This window comes from Artibeus jamaicensis, unplaced genomic scaffold (assembly GCF_021234435.1).
Source record: "Artibeus jamaicensis isolate MK-2021 breed Jamaican fruit bat unplaced genomic scaffold, CSHL_Jam_final contig_1132, whole genome shotgun sequence".
Lineage (NCBI taxonomy): Eukaryota > Metazoa > Chordata > Mammalia > Chiroptera > Phyllostomidae > Artibeus > Artibeus jamaicensis.
Window position 1 is genome coordinate 9,077,472 of NW_026521221.1, and position 25,554 is coordinate 9,103,025.

The following is a 25,554-nucleotide window of genomic DNA, read 5'->3' on the forward strand; positions in this document are numbered from 1 at the left end:
TGAGATATATTTTTAATGTGTTTTCACATAAATATCTTTCCAATAATCTTATGAGGTAAGTTAGGAAGGAACTGTCTCAAATTTACAAACAAGAATAATGAGTTAGGGAGGGAGAAAGTTGACTTAAAGATTTTCAGGAGTCACAGAGCAAATCAGATGTGACTTAAACTGAGGTCTCTTAAACTCTGCTTTTTTATAGGTTGGACTAAATATAAATGGCATTTTTGTTGTTCAAAAACAGTTAATGATAGGCATGGTCCACCCTAAAATATATTACTCTAATACCTCAAGCCACTTAATTTTTTTAATACAAATAAAACTCCAGGGAAAAAGATAAAGATGAGAAAAAGAAACAATTTTACAAATAAAGCAGGAAGGAAGTATGAAAGCAAGGAAGGACTCTGTTCTCCATTGTATTTGCACAAACATTTAAAAATTTAGATACTTACGAAGACTCAACTCCATAACTCAGGATGGAATGGAACTCAAAAGTGGAATCACCCATTCCTTGATCAAATAGGACTGGAATTGCTGGGTTTTCTCCTTATAAATTAAAAGGAAAAAAAATCATGAAAGTTTAGTGTGATGCACACCTTTGCAGCTTATAAAAATTATATGTGACTATTTTTTAAAATTCAGAAAATGATGATAAGCCATGAACAATCATTCAAAATTTCTCCATATAGATAACACTATGTGATATTCTTCTGTTCTCCCTATAACTGTTTCACACATATATTTTTGTGTGTGTGTCCATAGACATTGCATATTTATTTAAATTGTTTTGTCACTTCATTTTGAGTTCTGGTAAAGTTCCTGGGAACATGTTATCTTGGCATTCTCATGGAACACACATATATTTTTTTTAAAGAACATATATAGTACCGTTCTGTATCTTGTTTTTTCACCAATGAATCAGAAAATGTCTTTCCACATCAGTAACTCTGCATCTCTATTTTCATTTTTAATGGATGTATACTATTCTAATAGTAAGGCATCACACAGTAGTAAACAATAGCAAAGGATTTGTAGCCAAACTGTCTGGGTTTGAATCCTAACTCTAATATTAACTGTTATGAAGACCATGGCAAATATTAAAACTCTTTGTGGCTCCATTTCCTCATCAAATTTGAATTATTATTCCCCTATGTGAATTTTTTTTTTCTGGTTGCTTTGAAGATTTTGTCTTCATCCTTGGTTTTGGCAGTTTGCATTAGATCTATCTGGGTGTAGTTATCTTTATCTGAGGTTTATGGAATTTCTTAAGTCTGTATTTTTAATGTCTTTCACCAAATTTGGTAAATGGTTTCCAGCCATTTATTTCTTTAAATTTTTTTCTTTACCATTCTTTTTCATTTTGGAACTTCAATGATACAGATGTTGAATTAAAGGAAAAAATGATTCTATCTGTTCTTAAAGCCATTTCTTTTTACTCCTTGGCTTTTTCTGTCTATTTTTACAAATAGGATAATTTCCACTGATCTAATTTCAAATGTACTGACTCTTACTTCTCCATCTCCATTTTACTATTGAGATCATCTAATTAATTATTATTTCATGTAGCATTTTTTCAATTCTATTATCTCTATTTAGTTTTTTTATACTTCTTTTCCTGCTAACTCCTATCTTTTCATTTATTTCAAGATAAATACCTTACTTTAAAAAAATCTTCACCCAAGGATTTGTTTATTGATTTGAGAGAGAGAGACTGATGTGAGAGATAAACATCGATCAGTTGCCTCCAGTATGTACCTGACTGGGGATCGAACCTGTACCCTAGGTATGTGTCCTGACTGGGGATTGAACTCACAACCTTTTTATGGTGTGTATGGGATGATGCTCAAACCAGCTGAGCCACCTATCTAGGGCTATCTTATTTCATAATTACATACTGCTTTAAACTTTATGCCTGAAAAGTTCAACATTTAAACATTTTAGGATTGGCATTTGATTTTTTTTCCTTGAGAGCTGGTCAGATTCTCCTGATTTATGGTATATCAAATAATTTTGGACTATATCTTGAATATTTTGAGTATTATGTGAGCTTCTGGCACCTGCTAAAATTCTCTGGAAAAATGTGCTATGTTTTGTTAGGCAATTAACCCAATTAGGTTTCACAAGTTCTGTCTCACTGCTGGTGGTTTCGATGTTAATTTTCAGTGCCTTTGCTGTTAGCAGCTGCCAGGACACAATCTACTCAGGTGTGAGTTTGGGACTTGAATGGTGATTTAATGCAGCTTCAATCTCAAAGCTGTTGCTATGCTTCTTAGGCCCTGTTCTGCACAACATGAAGCTGGGAAGTTACCCCAGAATTTGTGTTGGTCTCAAAAATAGATTACCCTTCTACAACTCTTCCCTCTCTGGAATTCCCCCTCTACTTTTTAGCTTCAAGAAGCCCTTTCCCCTAGTTCCTCTGGTTAAAACGACAAGTTTCTCTCAGTTTTAGTCCCCTGCACTGTCATCAGCTGGTCTTTGGTGTGAAGCTGTGAGGCAACAAGAAAAAAATAAATAAGGATTCACCCTGCTTCTTTGGAAAACAGGGGTCACTTTTCCCAGTTCCTCTGCTAGAGAGATTAGTTTGTGCTCTTGTGACTTTAGGTATCTACATGGCTACTGAGGCAGGGCAGTTCTATGACAGCTTTGAGGGGGCTAGCTTCAGAGAAGGTCAGAAGAGGGGGTAAAAACCACAACAGGAATTCCCTTTATACTCTCCAGCTCTGAGGGGTTTCTTTTCCTTTTCCTGGTCCTTTGGCCAAAAAGAGAGCACCTCTTTTGGAGATTCTGTTGCTCCTGTCTGTTACACAGTTCTGTAACTAAGGCTACCATGGGTCAAAGCTGGGGAAAAAAAAGAGGAAAAAAAAACCCTCCAAGAAACTCACTACCTATACTAATCATTCTTTAAATTGTGAGTTCTTTTTTCTCTTAGCCTTTATTTTCTAGTTTTTAATTTAAATTATATTTTATTGTATAAGCTATTACAGTTGTCCCAATTTTTTTCCCTTTGCCCTATCCACCTAGACCCCATTCCCTCAGGCCATCCCCACACCTCTGTCCATGTCCATGGGTCATGCATATATCAATACATTCTTTAGCTACTATATTCCCTATGCAGTACTTTACATCCCCATGACTATTCTGTAACAAGCAATTTATACTGCCTAATCCCTCCACTTTTTTCATCCATTCCCCAGGCCCCCCTCCCATCTGGCAACCATCAAAACATTCTCTGTATTTATGATTCTGTTTCTGTTTTGCTTGTTTTTTAGATTCAATTATTGATATGTATAAATACTTTGATACATAACAATACTTTAGCTTTAAATGTTTCTTTTGAAAAATCAAAAGATGGTGTTAGGGAAGCTCTCCTGTAGGTAACTAACTGCTTTTCTCTTGCTGCTTTTAAGATTCTCTCTTTGTCTTTAACCTCTGGCATTTTAATTATGTTATGTCTTGGTGTGGTCCTCTTTGGGTTCATCTTGTTTGGGACTCTATGCACTTCCTGGACTTGTATGTCTATTTCCCTCACCAAGTTAGAGAAGTTTTCTATCATTTTTTCAAGTAGGTTTTCAGTTTTTTGGTCTCTCTCCTCTTTCTGGTACCCCCATGATGTGAATATTAATATGTTTGAAGTTGCCCCAGAAGCTCTTTACACTATCCTCATTTTTTGGATTTTTTTTTTCTTGTTGTTCTGTTTAGATGTTTTTAGCTTCCTTATATTCTAAATTGCTGATTTTATTCTTGGCTTCATCCACTTGTTGATTCCCTATAAATTGTTCTTCATTTCATTTAGTGTATTCTTCAATTCTGACTGTTTTTTTAATGTTTTCCAAACCTTTTTTTTTACGCTTTTGAAGTTCTCACTAAGTTCACAGAGCATCCTTATAACCAGTGTTTTGAATTCTGCATCTAGTAGATTGTCTCCATTTTTAGTTCTTTTTGTGGAGTTTTTGTTCTGTTCTTTCATTTAGGCCATGTTTCTCTGTCTCCTCATTTTGGCAGCCTCCCTGTTTGTTTCTATACTTTGGGTAGAGCTGCTGTGTCTTGCTGGCTTGGAAGAGTGGCCTAATGTAGTCATTGTCTTGTAGGGTCCAGTGGCGCAGCCTCCCCTATCACCCAAGCTGGGTACTAGAGATGTACCCACTGTGTAGGCTGTATACACCCTACTCTTGTAATTGAGCCTTCATTGCAGTTAGCAGGTTCAATGGAAGGGATTTACTCAGGCTGACTGGTTGCAAGAACTGGATGTGACCACTGACCACTAACCTCCGACCACTGTGGAGGCTCAGCTGTGCAGGGGCCTACTCTACAGAGCAGGACTTACTTCACAAGGCTCTGGTACCCGCTGAATCTGTCCCTTGAGTGTATTGCTTGTGGAGGTGGTTGGGTAGTGTTGCTCCAACATGGTCTGTAGCTGTTCACTGGGTGTCAGTTGCTGGGGCCTCCCAGAAAGTGCAGGCCAAAGTCAGTCACTGCCAGTGTTCTGTTCAGGGCCACCTGGCATATACTGCAAAGTGATCTGCAGCTGGCTTGTACTTGTGCTGGACTTGGAGGTGGTTAACCAAGTCCAAGCTATGAACCAAGGCCAGCTGCTGCTAGTGCTGGGCCTAGGGCCACTTAGCATTAGGCATGGGGGACGCTGAGGTCAAATGCTACTTGTTTGAGAGAGTTTAGGGAAATCCAAAGCATCAGCCAAGACCAGCCATTCCTATGGAAAAACCACTGGAAACAGCTTTGGTGGGGCAGAGCCCCAGAATCACCAGGGTGAGGCAAACAGTGTGAGGCAGGTTGATAAGCATCTAAGGTATGGTGCCCACCTGCCTGCTCTGTTGGGGGAGGGCTCAGAAAAGGAATAGTGGACTCTGCCTACACTTCTGTCTGTGAGAAAGCTGCTCCCCAGCTCTCACCCTGATGCCAGGTGCTACAGTTCCACCCCATATGTTTCCAGTGCCTTTATCTACTGTCTTCCCAACTGGGGCTCAGAGGGAGTGAGTCTGACTAAGTCTCGGTGCAGCCCCTTTAAGAGCAAGCGCCTGGGATTCCAGCAGTTTGTCCACCAGGCTGTTCTAGCCTCAATCCCTGCTGGTTTTTACTGCAAGAAGTTATGGCAACTTACTGTCCTGGCTCTGGAACCCTGGGCTGGGGTGATCTGGCATAGGGCTGGCACCCCTTGCTCCCAAGATATCCCTTCAGATTTTTATTCACCACAGGTGGGTGTAGGACCAGCCTGTTCCACATCTCCACCCCTCCTACCAGTCTCTATGTGGTTCTTCTTTAATTCTATAAGTAAAGGACTTCCATTCAGCTCTATTTCTGGTGGTTCTGAATAATGGTTGTTCTGTGGTTTAGTTGTAATTTTTTAAAGAGATTTTATTTATTTATTTTTACAGAGAGGGAAAAGGCGGGAGAAAGAAAGGGAGAGAAACATCAATGCGTGGTTGCCTCTCATGTGCCCCACACTGTGGACCTGGCCCACAATCCAGGCATGTGCCCTGACTGGGAACTGGGCCTGCAAGCCTTTGCTTCACAGTGACACTCAATCTACTGAACCACACCAGCCAGGGCTAGTTGTAATTTTGATGTGGCTGTGCCAGGAGACAAGCTGTGTTAACTATGTCACCATCTGGAACAAAAATCTCTAAATTTTTATTTCCCTTCCTAATCTGCCTGCCATTGTTTATTTCTCGGATTCTTTACGTAGTCTTATCTCTCAATTGTAAAAAATACATACATGAGGTAATAGTTTAAAAGTGTTTTCTTATTATTATTAATGACAACATATTAATAATATTAGTAATGGTAATGACTAACACATAGTACTTACTACATACCACACATGGTGCTACTTTGCATAGGATAACTCAATCCTTTAATCCAGGAGATAGGTACTGTTATTATTCCCACTTTACAAATAAGAAAGATGAGGCGCAGAGAGCTTAGCTTGTCCAAGATCACATAAACATTAGGTTATGGATATAAGATTTAAATCCAAGCAGTGTGACTCCAGATTAATCACTGTCTATACTGCTTCCCAGTATAAAATATTTATTGATTCAATTAAAGTGATTCTAATCAAAATTAGCCAGGGCTTCAAAAACCTCTATCTTTGGATATTTAACAAATATATATTTGCAAACCATATTTCAAAGCAGTAAGTACATTTTCTAAAAATAATTAAAAATTCTGAGACTACATTACACATAGCTAAATAAAAAATAATTTTAAGCAAACCTTTAGCATGTTTTATATTATAACCTGATATTCTGGCCAAAACAGTTGGTATCCATCGTGCCAGGGTCAAAAGTTGAGCAAGAGCTTCTGCATTCTCACTGAAAAATGATATTTAAAAATTGTTAAAGCCATTGGCACAAAGTCAAACTGAAAATCTTAACTTGTGGAGATTTTTCTAAACTCCCTGGATAAAAGACTGAATAAAAAATTCCTCTAGATTAACTGCCTAGATCATAGAATACATGTGTCTAAAAAAGTAGTTTGGGGAGAGAGGGAATTTTGAAAGTACAAGGATTAAGATTCCATCCATATTCTCTACACCTGGAAGTAGTTAATGTCAGTAAATGAAATCACCATTCTTCTTTCTCAAGTCAAAAACTAGGTGTTGCCACTGAATTCTCTAATTCCCTCTAATTTACCAGCCAGTCTCAAAAGTTTTACCTTGTTAATATATCCTAAGTTGATTGCATCTTTCTGCCTCCACCATTATTAACCTAACCCAAGTTACCTCATCTCCCACCTGGACTAGTTCAGTAAACTAACTGTTCATCCTGCTTCCGCAATGGGGGTTTCATCATTTTCTATGTACTCATACAGCAGAAACAGAAGCATCTTTTAAAAGTGTAAACCAAATCATATCACTACCCTATTCAAAACATTTCAACGGTTTCCCATCACACATAAAATACAATTCCAATGTCTAACCTCATCTCATTCAAAAGCCCCTTTATGATCTGGCTCTTTGCTTGCTTCATTCCACCCACACTGCCTTCTTGCTGTGCCTCAAACATGGTAATTGTGTGCCTACCTCAGAGCCCTTGCTGTTGATAATGTCTGTGTGTGAAATTCTCTTCACCCACAGAGTAGCACTGCTTGTCCTTCACTTCATTCACAGCTCTACTGAATTTCCACTACCTGGGAGAGAAGTTCCCTAACAACTTTGCCTATAAATACTCTCATCCACTGGTCTGTCTCCAGCCCTTTACTCTGCCGCTTTAGTTTTTTCATAGTATTTCTCACTCAACACTTTGTATATATATGTCTACTGCTGGTCTCTCCTCTCTGTAATGTAAATTCCATTAACAGCAGGGACTTAATCTAAACTATTAATAACCAAGGGGGACCACAAATGGTGTTATTAAAAGGACTTAAATAACTGTGCCCAAATTCACGTATCTGGGCACAAACTTGACCTAAAAATTTGTTTAGTTCTCAGAAACGAAAGTGTACTATGACTGATTATAACCAATTTTCTTTAAAAATACTAGCTTATTAGTTTTGATAAACTTTTTATATGCTTTAATATCTTAGATTATACTGATGCTGATTTTCCAAAAATTAAAGTGGCAAATATAATTAAATACATATCTAAGTTTGAGCGTCTAATAAAAATGTTATGTATGCTTATGTATTTCAGATCCTAAGTAACAAAATTATTTCTATAGATTAAAAACATCACAGGATTCAAAGAGAACCAGTAGTAAGGATCAATTTAACTTGAGAAAGGATGTCCTGAAGCATACTATTCTTAAAGACATCAAGAAAAGAGGTGCTGAATATTTCTTTAGAGAATAATTTGCATGTTTAATAATCTTTACTTGGGGAAACACTGTGTAAAAAGGGCTTATACAGGCTAACAAGTTGAAAAGTCACTATGTTTTATTATGATTTAGTTTATTTTTGTTACCACGTATATAGTTAGATTCAGCTTTGGAGTCAGGTCTGGGTTCAAAGCCTGAGTCTTTCTTTAAATAAGTAAGAACTATTCATAGTTTTCAATCCCTTATCTTTAAACTACATTCTTCATTAGATTATTTAACAAAATAGCATAGCAAGTGTTTAGCTGAGTGCCTAGAACAATTACTCAAAAAAGATAAATCTTTCTGATGCCACCTTCTTCACATTCTATGTCTCAATATGTTGAGTAAAATACAATTTCCAATTGGGTTTTTTGATGGCATGGAGTGATACAAAAAGAGCAAGTACTTATTGACCTTACTTGCTAAACCTATCACCTTTGAATACTTTTGTTGTAGGAAGACATTAAAAGTATTTTATCAACAAAATAATTTTCTTTAGTCAACTTAGGTCATTGTTACAAATTCAATGAATTTTAAAGAAATTGAAATAGTAACAATAAATATTACTGTTATCATCATGTACAACAGTGAAAATAAAAAATATATACAATTGAGTATCCTAGTTATCATTATAAACTGATGAATTTTCTGTTAAATTGCATTTACAGATGGTCAGAATATAAACTTAGTCTAAATGCTCAAAAAATATTCAAAGGTATATGATGACTCTGATGTTTTTATCTACTTTTATAAGTAACATTTTGCCCACGTCTCTAAAATTACAGCATTTAGATCTGCAGAAAAACAGAATTAAAATTAACACTACAAAGACATTTAGAGAGCTCAAACTCCAAATAGCAACCCTACTGGTGACAAAAGACTACATAAAAAGAATAAATCTTCTTTGCATCTTTTCTATGAATGCTAAATTAGACAGTAAAGTTCTATTGCTTTAATGACAGTTGGAAGATTTACACAAAACATATAGATTTGAGTAAATGAATAGTCCAGTTCTTTCAAAGACTAAAGATTGGAAGCTAATTTTAATCGTGGTTTTAAGTAGAATGTTATAAAAATAAAAAAGCATTACTTTAAAAAGCAAAAAAGAAACTAGTAATCTAACTGAAACAGGCATGATTAAAGACAGATTTTTATAAAATTAACCAAAACATAAATTAAAATATACCTGTTTATCGTTTGAGGTTGCAAAGGAATAATGGGGATCACAGTATTGCACAAAGACTTGCAGAGAGGGCAAAGGTATTCTCCACTTTCTAAGTCAAAAAGGTCAACATGAATACGCTGCTGAAAGCTCAGCTGTACGGCTTCAAAATACCTGCAAAATTCCAAGACATAGGTCCGGTCAGAACAATACATATATCTTTGTTCTAATCAAAGTGAGAAAAATCTTATGTTTTTGCCTTGATAAACATCTTTTAAATACACGTGCAAAAACCCACCAGTTATAATTACAGAAGAAATAGGATGTTCATTCTATTGGGGTAAAACTGGAAGAGTCATTAGGATAAAAAAAATTTTTTTAATAATTTTACTGAATCTTGTCTCCTGCCTCAACAACATGGAGATACAATGTAGACACTACTTCCTTCAGTTTCCAATGATCACCTGATGTGCCACTACCTATATTACAGAAAAATTATGCATTTTATTCCAATGCCAAAAATGTGAACATGATACAAAAGATTTCCTAGGAATTAGATTTCTGAATTGCTATCTCTTCCAGAGGTCGATCTAGAAGTTCTTGTCGTATCCTATCTCTAAAGTACTTTCCACTCAATGTTTTGAGGGGAATGAGACTTTTATAAAGATTACAGCTTCTTTTACACAACTACTGAACAAATAATTAGTTTGTAAAGAGCAAGTAAAAGGAATGATGAATTACGTGAAGAATTTAAGTTCATGGAAAACAGTATGGAATTTTCTCAGAAAAATAAAAATTGACCTGCCTTTTGACCCAGCAATTCCACTGCTAGGATTATATCCCAAGAATCCTAAAACATCAATTTCAAAGAACCTATGCACCACAATGTTCACAGCAGCACAATTTACAATAGCCAAGAGCTGGAAGCAACCTAGGTGCCCGTCAGTAAATGAATGGATCAAAAAATTGTGGTACATATACACAATGGAATTCTATGCAGCAGAGAGAAAGAAGGAGCTCCTACCCTTTGCAACAACATGGATGGAACTGGAAAGCATTATGCTGAGTGAAATAGGCCAGGCATTGAAAGACAAATACCATATGATCTCACCTTTAACAGGAAGCTAAGCAACAAAACAAACAAGCAAACAGAATAAAAACAAAGACACTGAAATAGAGAAAAAGGGGGACAGCGACCAGAGGGGAGAGGGGAGGGAATTTAAGGGGAAAATGGGAGGAATTTAGAAGAACAAGTATAAAGGACACAGGGACAATAACTAAGGGGGTGGAAATGGGAGGGAGGTGGGGAGCACGGGTGGGCTGGGATCAGAGAAATAAACAGAAAACTGTACTTGAAAAATAACTAAATAAAGTTAAAAATAAAAAATAAAAAACTGCAACTTCCAATGTAAAAAAAAAGAATTTAAGTTCATAACTTTACATACCAATTCCTAAGGGTGATGACATAATGAGTATCATGCAAACAAAATTAGTCATTAAAACTGCTTCAATTATTCAAATAACAAGGAAAGAAGACATGGGAAGACATGCCTTTTTGTGGCCTTTAATGAACTTCAATATTCCTAGTTTCCTTCAAGAACGTGTTAGAAGGACAACTTACTTCTGCCAGCACACTGCATGCATTACGTGACCACAGCTTCCTGTGTAAGTTCCATATGCCAAATCTGGATCCATGAAAAGTGGGTCTAGGGATTCTGGGTACAGGAAAACAAAAATAAGAGGTATTATATTCATCTCTCCCACAGTCATAAAAAGGAAAAAACAAGAGGTTTTCAGGTCTGAAATCCTAATAATAAACTTTCTAAGGAACATCCAAGAAAAATGTCACAATATCCATATAGCAAGATTCATATTCTTAATAGTAAGTAAAAAGAGAAAAATATAAAGCTAGACTTCCAGGTATGATTCTAAAATTAATATGGATTAATAACTAGTTCTACTCTTGATTTATATTTTTATTTTGAACATTAGGTTTAAGTTGCACTATCTTGGTTGTTGAAGTTATTTTCTATAATTCAAGAAAATTTTCTTTTGTAATTTTACAAGTAATTTGACTGGGTAATTTTAAGGGATATTTAGAAGCATTATAAATCTACTGGATAAAAGCAGACTATGGGATTCAAAATCTGGCTTCATCACTTAAACTCCTGGCCTGGGGCAAGCTGCTTCCCTGTACCTCAGTTATTTCATCTATAAAATGGAGCCAAAATCGATACCCAATTCATAGGGCTATTATAAGGATTAAGTGAGTAAATACACAGAAAAATTTGATCTGCGCCTGACATATGGTAACTATTCAATAAATGTTAGTTTTTAAACAAAATCAATATTATAAGTCCAAGGGTATTTTTAAAATATATTTTAAAAATCAAAATAAAAAAATAAAATTTAAAACTACTGATGTGCTGTAAGAAGTACAATACATCAGCTAATTAGTATTTTGCCAAGAAAATGCTTACCATGAACCTAATCATGAGACAACAATTGGACACACCCTCACTGTAAGACATTGTACATGATTAGTGGCTTGCATTCTTCAAAACAAGTTATCACAGAAAGAAAAAAGGCAAGGGACTATTCCAGATTAAATTATAATTGACTAAAAGAGACACAGCTAAAGCAACACATGAAACATGTCTGGATCCTAAATGATAAAAAAGTCTAGCTAACAAAAGACATTCTGAGGGTATTTAGGGAAATTCAAATATAGATTTTACCAATATATTAGGTGATATTCCTGAAATGTTATTAATTTTCTTAAATGTTATAATGAAATGATAGATATAATAACAGATTGACCTTAGTTTTAGAAAACGCATGTGGAAAATTTAGGGATGAAATGTTATGATGCCTGCATACTACTTTCAAATGGCAGAGTAATGAGAATTGGGGACATGTGGGAGAAAGAGAGGGAATGGGAGGAGAGGCAGTGAAGGAAGAGGTGGGGGGGGCAGAATAAGCAATGTAGTCAAGTGCTAACAAAAATTAAAACAAAGGAGCCAACGTGGCATGTAAAAACCAAGAGTCCATTCTACATATAGATAAACTGTGATTTGATCAAATAAGGCTAAATACGATCTCTCTCCCAAACTTCTTTCCAATAGTATTTTTTTTAATTATGTAAGTATGAAAAGAAATGTTCAAAAGGATATTTATTAAACAATACATACCCCCTGAGAATTCTATGGGTTTTCCCCTGTGCTGGGTTAAGGCGGTGGATTTCTGGACACAGGCCGATAATACCATGGCATTATTTTCTATTTTCACCTCTTGTTCTTCTTGGCAGAGGATGCATGTCAGCACCTCCTTTTCAGTAACAGACGGACCCCGTTTAGGACCCAAAGCAATTCTAGAGTAGTCACTGACTGCTGGGGTGCTACCAAGAGAAATGACCAGAAATGAGGACACATGTTTTGGTCACTTTTTTTTATATTTTGGTAGATTTTACGTACTCTAGGGCAGGTACATAAGAATAAAAAGCAAAATAAAAATTATATTTAGCAATATTAGTTTAAAATCTCCCCCCGATTTTGCTGGCATTTATCAGTTAATTTGCTTATTAGAAAAAACATTTTGTGTTGCTAAGTGCACAAAAAATCACATCGCAAAGTAGAATGTATAATTATATTAAATTTATTCTACCAAGGTGCTGGGTTATCTCTTTTTTCCTGATTATAAAGGTAACACATGCTTATTAAGAAATTTTAGAAAATCTAGAAAAGTATAAAACAGAAAATAAAAAACATTATACTCTCACAACCTAGAGATAATCACTTGTATTTTTACAGTCTATTTGTAACATTTTTTACATAATTAAGATCATATTACATATGCAGATTTGCATCTTTTTATTCACTTGTATTTTAGTTGTTTTCTCTTTAATAAGTTAATATTTTAGTTGTTTTCTCTTTAGTAAGTTAATATTTGCATCCTTTTATTCACTTGCATTTTAGTTGTTTTCTCTTTAGTAAGTTAATATAACTGTGTAAAATTTACTTAAAAACATTATTTTTAAATGACTACACAGTACTCTTATTACATGTGCTATAATAATTTTATACATTCTCTCTTATTAGGCATTTTAAGTTTCTATTCTAGTTTGGTAGCTATTAAAATAAAAAAGCTACACTTTAATGGTTTAGCATTTCTTAGGGTCAATGTATGCAATAATAATATAATAAATAATAGTAAATGTTTATAAAGCACTAATTATAACATGAGGCACTCTTTCAAATTATTTACATTACATTATATTAACTCATTTAATCCTTCCAAGAATCCTATCTGGTAGGTACTATTGTTACCTCCATTTGTCAGATGAAGAAACTGAGGTTTAAGATAGTAACAGACTTACCTAATGACTTATCACTAGGAAGTAGCAGAGAAAGGATTTAACCCAGGCCATACTCTGAACCACCCTGCAATACTGCCTCTCTATCTGTGTAGGAAGCACCCTGAAGTGTCACGGCTTATTAAAAAAACTGGGATTAACTTAAATGTTCATCATTGATGTAAATGGAATCACATGAGACAGAATACTATGCAGTTTTTAGAAGGTGGGTCTCAGTTAGGTGTGATACTACCTCCTAGGAGGCATCCAGCAATATGTGGGTAAGGTTTACTTTTTGGTTGTCATAAGCACTAGACGACACTACCAGCATTTAGTGGAGGAGAGGCCAGAAATGATAAATGTCCTGCAATTCACAGGGCATGAGAAAGAACTGCTGTCCAAGTGCCAAGACTGAGAAACACTGAGCTCGTTTTACCATGTGTTAAGATCATATACAGATTTTCCAAGATATATTATCATGTGAAAATGCAAAGTTGCAGAATATGTACATAATATCAGTTATGCAAAGAAAACAAAAGGTTGACACTGTATGATTCCTATGGCTACATATACTTGTATGAAATAACACAGTAAAACTTATGACATCATCTATATAAAATTTGTATCTCTGAGAAAGGGCAGGAAGGCCCAGGATTTTGGGTCAGTGCTGAAATAGAACTTTAGCTTATCTAACATTTGACTTTTTTAAGTCAAAAATGCTTGCATTTTCTTGTATGGATAAATATACAGTAGTCTTTTTTTTCCATTACTTTATAAATAGGACATTGTTAATACATACTGATACTAGAAGGTTGGAACTTTCTGTTTATTGTTTAAAGTTTTGTATTAATTTCTAATTTTATTACCACAGTCAGCCAAGGATAGCTTACTTACTTATCTTTTTAAAATATCTTTAAAATATGTAGTTATCATTCTTTATAGTTTTTGTTAGCATACTCAGCTTCAAAATTAGACATATGTATAGGAGAGTTTCTACTGTTACTGCAAAACCACTATTTACTAAAAGTATCTATAATACACATTGTTTTAAAGAGCCATGAAAGCTTATTTTTAAAAACTAAGCATAGGGCTCTGTCTGGTGTGGCTCAGTGGGTTGGGTGTCATTTCACAAACCAAAAGGTCATTGGTTCAATGCCTTAGTCAGGGCACATGCCTGGGTTGTAGGCCAGGTCCCCAGCTGGGCAATGATTCAATGTTTCTCTTCCTCCCTTCCTTCCCCTCCTTCTAAAAATAAATCAAGTATTAAAAAAAACGAGCACAGAAAGTATTTTCAATATTTTTAATGGGAATGCTTTTCAAACTACCATTATGTTATATCTATAACATCCCACAAACCATCGCTCTTGGAAAGCTAATTGATTTTCCAAAGAGTATCCCATAGGACTCAGAAAAGCACATTTACGAATTCCCATTCCAATAGGCTGGCTATCCATGACTATACCTATATGCATTATCTTCTTCTTTTTAAGAAAGAAAGAAAATATAAGCGAGTTCTTTATGAAGAATTTTTTAAAATCTGTAATAACTGTAGTCATTTTTATCAGAATCATAAAAATTATGTGGAATATGTGAACTGATGTGTAAATGTGTATTTTAAAAAGCACATGTATATAACATAACAGGTTTGATTTCTATTTCTTCTGTTCCCATGTTCATATCTTTTTGTGCAAAGATTCCCAACAAACTTTACTGAGGACTTAAGCTGTTTCTCAAAAAAAATTGTATTTAATACATACGTTAAAACCTTTACTGTCCCTTTTCTACCTTAAAAACACAAACTGAGTATAATTTCTCTTACTAAAATAAAATTTATTTTGGAAAAACATTATTTAAAGTGAATATGTAGTATTTCCTAAAAAAGCCTGAGTTGCTAATTTTTAGTTTTGCTTTGTTTTACCTCTCTTCCTCCATAATGGAGTCTTCTTTCCCAGACATTTCTGATACACTATTATCATACATGAGTTTGTGAGTTTCAATGAAGTTTTTCTGTAAGGCAGACATCTGAGCCATAATCTTCTGGCGATGCAGCCTAGCAGCTTCAGCTTTTCTTTTTCGTTCTGCTTTTTCCTTATCATGAATAATCTGGGTATGACAAAACCACAAAAATTAGTTAAGAGCTACTGTTACAATTTACATATATTTAAAGAGCCATGAAAGCTTATTTTTAAAAACTAAGCATAGGGCTCTGTCTGGTGTGGCTCAGTGGGTTGGGTATCATTTCACAAACCAAAAGGTCATATTGTTCAGACAGGAGAAATTTCCCAGAGTAAGAGTCTGATACAATTGATTACTGCACCCCTTATGCTTAGGTTCAATCTTATGTTTCAAAATTAGCATACAGTCTCCATCACATCATGCAACTAATTGCTCTTTTAGTACTTCAATAATTTAACACACAGGTGAACTACCTTAAATACTTAATAAACTGCCTTTTAACTCAATGCAGGTAAATTAATAAAAATATAAAATAAAACAAAAATTTGAAATCATCTGTCAGTCATTTAGTCATTGACATTTAATCAACTTAAGCCAATCTGATGATGTTCAACAGTTATTCTTAGACATGTTGCTAAGACTGAGAACTTGAACAATATTACTGATATGTACTGGCATTATTTTATTGTATAGTCTAACTTAAGCCCAGTGTCTTCCTTTTATGAAAGATGGCAAATAACTATAAGTAATAATATTCAAACAATTGAAGTCATCAAAGTTCTATTTATTATATTAAGGAAATTTGTAACTAAATAGTATTGCATTTCACTGAATCTAAGCTGTATCATTATTTTATACCCCACTAAGAGTGCTGCTGATTAAATTATAAGGAACTGTGGGATATAAGGCATATCTCATTTTTTGGATATTAAAACATTGTTTAAATTAATAAAGTGTTTCCAACAGAGCTCCATGGCACATCTATTTCCTTTGCCTCTGTAAAAATACATGTATTATATTGGATAACTACATGTCAAGCACTACTAATTGCTGAACGACAGAAGATGGACATCTCACATACTTTACAACAGGTTCCTTCTAACAAAAAGCAGCAGCTTCCTGACCATCAGCAAAGTTCAAAGACAGATGAATGTCACCATTATAATGTTATTACCTCATCATTCTTAATAGATTCTGATCCTGATGAAGCTGCTACAATTAAGCAAGATTTTTCTCTTAATCGCTTCACTGTGTCAAACATCTGAAAAGTAAGTGTTAAAAGATTTGGTTACATTGACCAGGAACAGAAAAATGCACTAAGCTGATTTTGTCACCAAGTCTCCAACGTCTTTGACTTAAGCTGCACACACACACACACACACACACACATGCCCATGAGCACAAAGTGACTCCTGACTGTGACAGACAGCTCTTGGGTCAGTCGCAGTGCAGGAGGTCGAAGTGCAGGTAGCAGAATCAACTGATTTAGTCTGCAGGTGTGACCATACCTTTGCTTTTGCCAGGAAAAGTAAAAAAAAAATTAATTCTTTATATTTAACTATATTCTCATAAAAAGCAATCCTGCTATATACAGGATTGCTGTTTTCTCTGTCCCATTCTCACTTAATCATTTATCTTTGGAGCTGTTTCCACAACAGCTACCTCCTTCTTTTTACCAAATATCAAGGTTTCAGTACTATGATGATATATCCATAAACTTACCAACATTTTTAAGGAGCCTCAGTCTCGTGTGGAAAGTCCTCCCACAAGGAACTTACAACACAACTTTATATTAAGAATTTGGATAAAATACCTAATGTTTATAAGAGCAGATACTTGGAATAAATCTTCAGTTTATAACACCTTGTCTGTAGAATATAAATGTTGAACTAAATGACAGTTCAGTTTACTTTTTTATTATTATTTAAAATTTTTATTGATTAATTGATAATGAGGAGGAATGGGGAGAGGGAAAGACAGAGAACGCACTATTGACTTACTGTTCCACTTACTTATCTCATTGGTTGATTTTTGTATGTGCCCACACCAGGGATCAAACCTGCAACCATGGTGTTGTATCAGGACCACACTCTAACCAACTTACCTAGCCACCTGGCCAGGGACTTCAATTTACTTTCTTAATAAAGGTAGATGTAGTTAACAACTACTACTTTTGTTTCTGTTTTGATTTTGTATTTTTAAATATGTCAGTAAATTTAATACTAAATACTCATAGAATCTATTTCGAGAGAAATCTTAATAATATCTTATTTTTTAAAGAGTTTATTTATTTATTTTTAAAGAGAGAGGAAGGGGGGAAAGAGGGAGAAACATCAACACGTGGTTGCCTTTCGGAGGCCCCCAGTTGGGGACCTGGCCTGCAACCCAGGCATGTGCCTTTACTGGGAATCAAATAGCGACTCTTTGGTTTGCAAACCCACACTCAATGAACTGAGCTACACCAGCCAGGGCTTAATAATATTGTTTTATAGTTGCATATCTGATTACACTAGGCTTGCTTAAGGAGTGTCTCTGATTAAGTAATAAAAAGAGCTGACTTCTTGAAGCACAAATCAGTACAAAGATCTCCACTGATATGAATGTGGAAAACAACCATTCTATATCCTAATTACCAAAACAATTATCTAGCTGATAACATCATAATATTTAATAAATATAATGAGGGGAAACTCTATAACCTTGGCTTCATGTCTCCATGTGGAGGGCTTTCCATTAAAGTAACACTCCTGGCCTGTCTCCCCACCCCTTATGCACTCTTCCCAAAGGCATTGCCATCCACTCAACAGTTCTAGATCCAGGAGTCATCTCTGACTCCTTGATTTCCCTTATTCCCTTCCATCAAATCTGTTAGCAAGTTCTATAGATTCTACCATCAAATTATACCTGAATCAGTTCAGCTTCTTGCCATCTGCATCCTAACTTAGGTCACTCTCACTTCTACCAAGAATACTGCAATAGTCTTCTTATGGTTTCCCTGATTTTACTCTTGCCCCTTATAACCCATTTACCCTATAGCAGACAGTGATCTTGTAAAAATATAGACCAGATATTGTCATTTAAAATCCTTCAATGGTTTCCCACTGCACTCAAAATAAAATCCGCACTTTATCCTGACTTGTAAGGTCCTATAAGATCTGGCTGCTGACTGCCCCCTGACCTTGTTGCCTACCATTCTCTCCCTCTCCCCCCCTGTATGCCAGTCATGCTAGACTTCTTTCTGGCCACCTTCGAGCTTTTACTTTACTATTCCTTCTTTCTAGAGTACTCTTCCAAATTCTTATAAGACTGGCTTCATGTCATTAAGGTCCAATGTCATGTCCTAACAGAGACCTTTTCTGATTATCCATCTAAAGTTACTCTCTACTCATCTGCATTATCCTGGTATTTTCTTGCTCATTGTCTGTGTCTCAATTAGTATATGTGGCTCCATGACAGCAAGCACTTTATCTGTCTCATTCAGAGTCTAAAACTGAGCACAGCACATAGTAAGATTCAATACATGTTAACTGAGTGACACATTTTAATTTATTTTTTTAAAAAATTTCATTAAGCCCTGGCTTGTGTGGCTCAGTAGATTGAGCACCAGTGTGCAGACGAAGGGGTCGCTGGTTCGATTCTTAGGGCACATGCCTGGGTTTCGAGCCTGGTCCCAAGTCAGGGGCATATGGAGGCAACCACACATTCATGTTTCTCTCCCTCTCTTCTTCCCTCCCTTCCTAAGAATAAATAAATAACATCTTTTAAAAAAGGAAAAATACTTTACTAAAACATAGTGAAAATATAATTACTAACATGAAAACATAGGAGTAATCATAAAAAACCACCAGTAAATGATCTCACAAGAACATAGTGGTTTAATTTGGGAGGAAAGCAGAGGATTCTCAAATAATTAAACTAAGATATAATCAGTTATTTTCCAGGTTTACCTGGAGTATCCATGTTATCATGTCCTTCTGGCCTTCTAACTGGGGAATTCCTTTGAGTTTTTCCAAAAGCATTTGTATGTTCTGAGCATTCATGGCTGAACTTCCTAATCCTTTTTTAAAACACAAAAAATTACATATCACAATATATATCTTCATAATTATGTATAAATTATAATTTATAATTACTGGCATTCACATTGATAACCAAAGATTATAATCAATCCCTTAACTACATTAAGTTTTTAAATGGAAGAATCTGCAATTACATGAAATACTAAGTACTAAATTAAACAACTTGAAAACTGGAATTACTTTCAGTCTCTCATTTATTTTCCACTGGGACTGCTAAGAGAAAGCTACTCTTAGTAATCTGTCTCTTGTCTTTCTTCCACAGGGCTGTCTAGTAAAAGATACTTAAATAAGAACCAAAACTCCAAAAATATGAAAGTGGGAGCAGTTATATCCATACACTGAATAGATTTATGATGTCTTCAAGGATCTAAAAAATATAGTGTGTAAACAGAAGTAGGATGCTTTTCTCTTCTTGGTCTTATAATCTATATCCCTGGAATGTGCTCCAAAAAAAAACCTGTCTTAATCAGCTAGCATTTAATAAAAATGTACTCTGAACTTATCCTGTTCTTCCAGGGTGAAGACAGTGCAAAAAGAACACATTATCATTTCCTCAGATTAAAACATACTTGAAGCCTTATGGTAAAAGTCAAATGTCACTTCTTCTTCAGGGGCTTTTTGAAGCTGTTGTTTTTCTTCTAGTAAGCCCAATGCCAGAATATGAAATGCCTAAAAGAGAAATATATAAAAAGATCTTTAAAATTGTGCTTCTTCAAGTAAATATATTTTAAATGGAAGTACAAAAATAAGCAATCCAATTGGTAAAAAACAGGCAAAGTTTACAAACCAGCAGTTTACAGAAAGAAAAATGATAAATACACATATAAAATATGTTCAACTTCACTTAAAATTAAAGAAGTGTGAGTTGAAGCATGATCTCCTATTTTTCACCTATAGAGTAGCAAAAAAAAAAAAAAAAACCCAACTAGCATTTAGAATAAAAAGTGACAAATGCCTCAAGAAGCAGGCATTTTTGTGATGGGAGAGTCAATTAGTATAACATTTTTGGAGGCAAATTTGACAATATCCATAAAAATGTAAAGATACAGACCCAGTACTAGGAAACAGTACGATAGATACATTCACTTAAGTATACAAAGGTATTTGCACAAGGATGCTCATTTTAGTGTTCTCTGTTATACAAAGACCTAAAAGGAACATAATATCCTAACAATAGGAGACTGGTTAAAGGCATTATAGACACCCATACAATGGAATATGCAGCTATTAAGATTGAGGTAGGCCTCTACACATCAATGTAGAATGATTTTCGGAAGATACAAACCTTTAACAGTGCTTATCTCCTAGACAGAGCACTGAGAAGCAGGGAGAGAAATTTTAACTTCTGATTTCAAATATAGCCATCCAGTATAAAAACATTTTTTACTGCATTTGTTTACTATTGTTACAAAAATTAAGATACACATATAGTATGACGGCATTTAAGAGCCTCCAGACCAACAACAGCCAAAGACAAAAGAAAATTTAGTTAGGTAGGGGCTAAATAAATATCTGATTCCAGCTGCCAAATGTGACATTATCAAGTAATGTATCTGTAATAGCATCAAGAAAAAAATGCCTTTCACTTAATGAGCTAATTTTCAAAATTCTATGAAATAACTACACTTATACCTATTTTACCAATGAGAAAATTATCCATTCCTCCTAACAGGACATGGGATAATGCAAGATTCAAGCCTAGACCTGTGTGTCATCAAATCTCTGTTATACTGTCTCTTCATAATACAAGTAAAAATTAGAGAAAATTATGATACGATAGTGACATACCACTTTATTATTAGAAGGAGCAGACTTTTTAAAAAGTACATAAATGTTTCCCAAGAATAAAGAAGCTAAAAACATGAGAACGTGTCACTAAGAAAATCTCTGCCACACCTAAGCTATTTTAATGACCTCTGAGTCTCAGGTGTACTAGTTGTGGTTTTAACTCAAGTTAGAAAGTTAGACCAGGAATCTTCTCCTGACCACCATGCACTCTATAAAGTAGAGAAAACAGCTGAAGTAGAGAAAATATTTCAGAATATACATACCATCTGGAGCATCCGTTCAGTCCACAAGTTAGAATCTTTGTCTAATGCCCGCTCAAATATGGTCCTGAGAATGTACATCATGATATCACAATCTAGAAGGTTAACCACTTTGCTGAAAGCAGGGCAGAATTCAGGAGGTGGTGGTGGTGGCAATGCTACAGTGGGTGGGAGATGGATGGCAGAAGAGACAAACAGGTACATTTTTATTTGGGTTATTCTATATGCTAAATTACAAATGTCAAAATCATAGATTACATGCAAAAACAACACATGATTTCTGTTACGTTTAAAGCACTGAAAACATCAGTGTCAAAAATAAAGTATGTCACTATGTCAATCACCCAAAAATAAACTCCATTTGCTATAAATTTAAAATTCTATTGCCACTGACGTAGGCCATATCTTAGGATGTGAATAAGAAACAAATGCTTCTTTGCACTTGCATTAACTGCTCACTCTAAATAAACAACAAAACACTATACACTTGGCTGATAATGAAACCATAGAAAATAGTAAAAATGAGTCAATTCAGAATCTCACTTTTTACCTTCATCTTTGTTTTCTTGTTTTCTCTTTTTCTTCTGTATATGTTCAGCCTATATATTAAAAGAAAAAGTCTATCTTTAAATATACTGCTTGTCAAGCATCAAATAAATGGAATACTGTGAAGCAGGAAGGAAAGATCCATCAACCTACCAAAATATTTTACATGCTGAGTGTACATGCAAAATGCTACCTTGTTCTAGAAACAAAATGTCTGTCCCAAGGAAGGCCACTGCAAAATAGATGGGTAATATCCCTCCTCAAGAATTAGTGCCCACTGTTCCAGTCAATAATATTCACATAGAGTCTGTTTCTGGCATAATCATGAAAATCTGAATATTGCCTATATTCTCAATATTAATGATTCGATTTTAACTTCTTGGGTGAGATACTGCTCGCTATTAATGAGAACCAGTATGAAGCTACAGAAAAATTAGAAATCTATCTGTGGAGTCGAGAGCATAAAACATTTTTGGTTTATTTTCTGAAGAGAACACCTCTTCCTACCTTGCTATGCTGTGATTTGGAGTAATGATAAAAGTACATATTGAAGTCTTTCAATGATTCATCTTTCAGTTCATAAACTCCATGGCCTGACACACCTGGTTTCCTGAATAAACAGAAAACACAGAGATGAACTGCAGTGTTGTTCAGGTATAGAATACAGACAAAACAAGAACCTGAAATTTAACCTAAAAGGCAAAATCTAGAGGAAGAAAATTATATTTCATTCAGCTTGCTTAAATTGAAATGAGAATTTTCATTCCAATAGTAAAACTAAAAACTCACACCACATGCTCAAAGTCCAGACAACAGCTAAGCTATGTTTCATAATTATGGAGTTCAAACAAATCTGAGGAAGTTTATTTTATACTACATAAAACTTACACCACACCCTTCATAAATCCCTAAGGCTTCTTCTTTAGCCTCTGAAGCCTAGTTGTATGTTCAACTAAAGCACATTTTATTATCTTAAAATCAAATCTAAAATGGTAGTAAGACATCATGTCCTCAGCAAATAGTAGATAAAAATATAGTGTTGAATCCTCTATACATCACTAGGAAAAGCATCAAGGCCAAAAGGAGTACACAGTATTTCCTCTGCACATTTAAACTGCATTTCATTTCTATCTAATTCTCAATCGAAATATTTCATTCAACATATTTAGAGCACTAAAAAAGCTACTTTGTATTTTTAAAGTGATTTGAAACTAGTAATTTATCCATAAATATAATATTGTAACAAGTACAAATTCCCTACCAGTTTCAATTTTTTTTAATTTCAGAAATTTACCCACTTAAAATCGTATTTCCATTTTATAGCTCTCAAAGATTTCAAGGATTATAAAATACTGTTTGAAACTTACTAAGGGTTTTCATGATAAACAATTTTTCAACCTTAGGTGGAAATACAACAGTTTAAGGTCACTACATTTTACCTTAAGGACAGAGATTTTCAACCTTTTTCATCTTTCATATCACACATAAAGAAATTATGAAATTCTGTGGCACATCAAAAGAAATACATTTTTTGCCCATCTGACAAAAAAATAGGAATAATTTTGACTTATTCACACTAGATGGCTGTTGTTGTGATGGCTGGTGTCAGGTTCTTATTTGACGATCCCAGGGGAAACTGGTCAGCGCTCTTAAGTGATCAGGTATTGCACGTTTTAAACACTTTTGATGGCCCTGGCTGGGGTAGCTCAGTTGGTTAGAGCATCATCCTTATATGCCAAGGCCACAGGTTGGATCCTCAATCAGGGCACATACAAAAATACAAGAATCAATCAATGAATGCATAAATAAGTGAAACAACAAATCAATCTTTTTCTCTTTCTCTCCTACTCACTCACTACATGAATAAATAAAGATTCGTAACAAATTCCTGTGGCCCATCAGTTGAAAATTGCTGCCTTAGGACAACTGCTGCATGCCATTTTTTTATGTATGTGTATATGAGAAAACATTTCCAAATTGAATTAAAATATGTAAATTAAAGAGTGGTTATGTATCAGATATGCTCCAGGTTCACTAACAATTCTTTTTAACAACAAACAAACAAACAAACAAGCAAGCAAACAAAAAACCAAAAATGAACCCACTAAAGTCTAAAATAAATACATAAAATAAAAATTTATAAAATATATTTAACAGAATAAAATTTCTAGAATAAATAAGTCATGCCCTGGCCAGGTGGCTCAGTTGGTTGGAGCTTCGTCCTGTGCACCAAAAGGCTGCAGGTCCAATTCCTAGTCAGGGCACATATCTAGGTTGTAGGTTTGATCCCCAGTCAGGGTGTATATGGGAGGCAACCAATCGATGTTTCCCTCTCACACTGATGTTTCTATGTATATCTCTCTCCCTTCCTTTCTCTCTCTCTAAAAAGAGATCAATCAAAACAAATCCTCAAGTGAGGATTTTAGAAACAGAAAAAAAAAGCATGCATAGAATAAGTAAATCATGACTTAGTTGATGGGAGAGACTATGGAAAAGGTTTCTTTATGATGTACTAAGTCACCTAATATCACACATACAGGTATTTCTCATTCACCTGCCCAAAATCCTCATTTCTTCAACAGTATGTAGTAAGTGCCTATAGTCTTGTCGCTTGTTCTCCTTCTAATTTGTACTCTATTCTTGTTCCTGGGAGTTCAGGCAAGAACTTCAGAACTTCTACCTAGTACCTAAAGTACAAGAACAAAGTTCCTCTACTCTCAGAATAAGTATAACCATTAAGTACTTACTTAAATGTGGCCACTTTGTTTATGACATTCTCTAAGCCAGTTTCATTATTTTCCTGTTAAAACAATATTTTTGTTATGTTTACCTTCATGTAATAACTTTTTCTTTCCTTACTGTGAACTAAAATACATTTTCAGTAACATTCCTTAAGTACTTTATACACAATAAATAAAAGATCAATTTCCAATATAAGAAATTAGGTCTAGTCCTGGCTGGTGTGGATCAGTGGATTGAGCACTGGCCTGTGAACCAAAAGGTTGCAGGTCCAATTCCCAGTCAGGACACATGCCTGGGTTGTGGGCCAGGTCACCAGGAGGGGGCACAGAAGAGTCAACCACACACTGATGTTTCTCTCCCTCTCTTCCCCTTGGTCTAAAAGTAAATAAATAAAATCTTTTAAAAATTTAGTTCTAACCAAATTAGCTTTGTATGGAGTGAACAATTTCTTAACAGAAGTAAGAGCTATACATAAGATACTTAGAAATTTTGTCTAAGTTTGCCTTCAAATGCATGTACACACACACACAATCAATAGTTCAAAGAACCTTTCTTTAGATGGTATGTTCATAACCCAAACCATTTAAGCACACGCCCTTGATGTACTAATTCCTAAAATCAAAGTAACAAAATAAATAGGGTCTATAGAAAAACACTTATGTAGATGTCCAAATGTACTCTGGCTTCTGCAATTTTATTATATATATGTATTTTCCTAATTGGCCTGAACTTTTCTTTGAAAGAGGATTTTTTCAACAGTTTTACTATATTTTATTGATTATGCAATTAAAGTTGTCCCATTTTATCCTTTCTTTTATTCCCCTCTGTCATGTACCCCCCTACCACAAACATTCCCTACCTT

The 25,554-nt window shown here is 34.9% G+C and overlaps 1 protein-coding gene across 6 annotated transcripts in view; it reads right to left on the minus strand.

Moving 5' to 3' along the window:
* Nucleotides 1-25,554, minus strand: part of UBR1 (ubiquitin protein ligase E3 component n-recognin 1) — a 125,753-nt gene that overhangs the window by 30,494 nt on the left and 69,705 nt on the right. For 5 of the 6 annotated variants that reach the window (XM_053665993.1, XM_037161665.2, XM_037161667.2 and 2 more), the window contains 13 exons: nt 24,698-24,750; nt 22,458-22,560; nt 21,955-22,003; nt 21,408-21,562; nt 19,926-20,025; nt 19,225-19,334; nt 16,452-16,538; nt 15,240-15,424; nt 12,162-12,367; nt 10,592-10,685; nt 8,995-9,144; nt 6,229-6,326; nt 450-543 (listed from right to left, as the gene is read on the minus strand). In XM_053665993.1, the coding sequence (XP_053521968.1) occupies nt 450-543; nt 6,229-6,326; nt 8,995-9,144; nt 10,592-10,685; nt 12,162-12,367; nt 15,240-15,424; nt 16,452-16,538; nt 19,225-19,334; nt 19,926-20,025; nt 21,408-21,562; nt 21,955-22,003; nt 22,458-22,560; nt 24,698-24,750 (1,484 nt within the window). Of the gene's footprint in view, nt 1-449; nt 544-6,228; nt 6,327-8,994; nt 9,145-10,591; nt 10,686-12,161; nt 12,368-15,239; nt 15,425-16,451; nt 16,539-19,224; nt 19,335-19,925; nt 20,026-21,407; nt 21,563-21,947; nt 22,004-22,457; nt 22,561-24,697; nt 24,751-25,554 lie in introns of all 6 variants that reach the window. The other variant, XM_053665988.1, reaches the window with a different exon arrangement.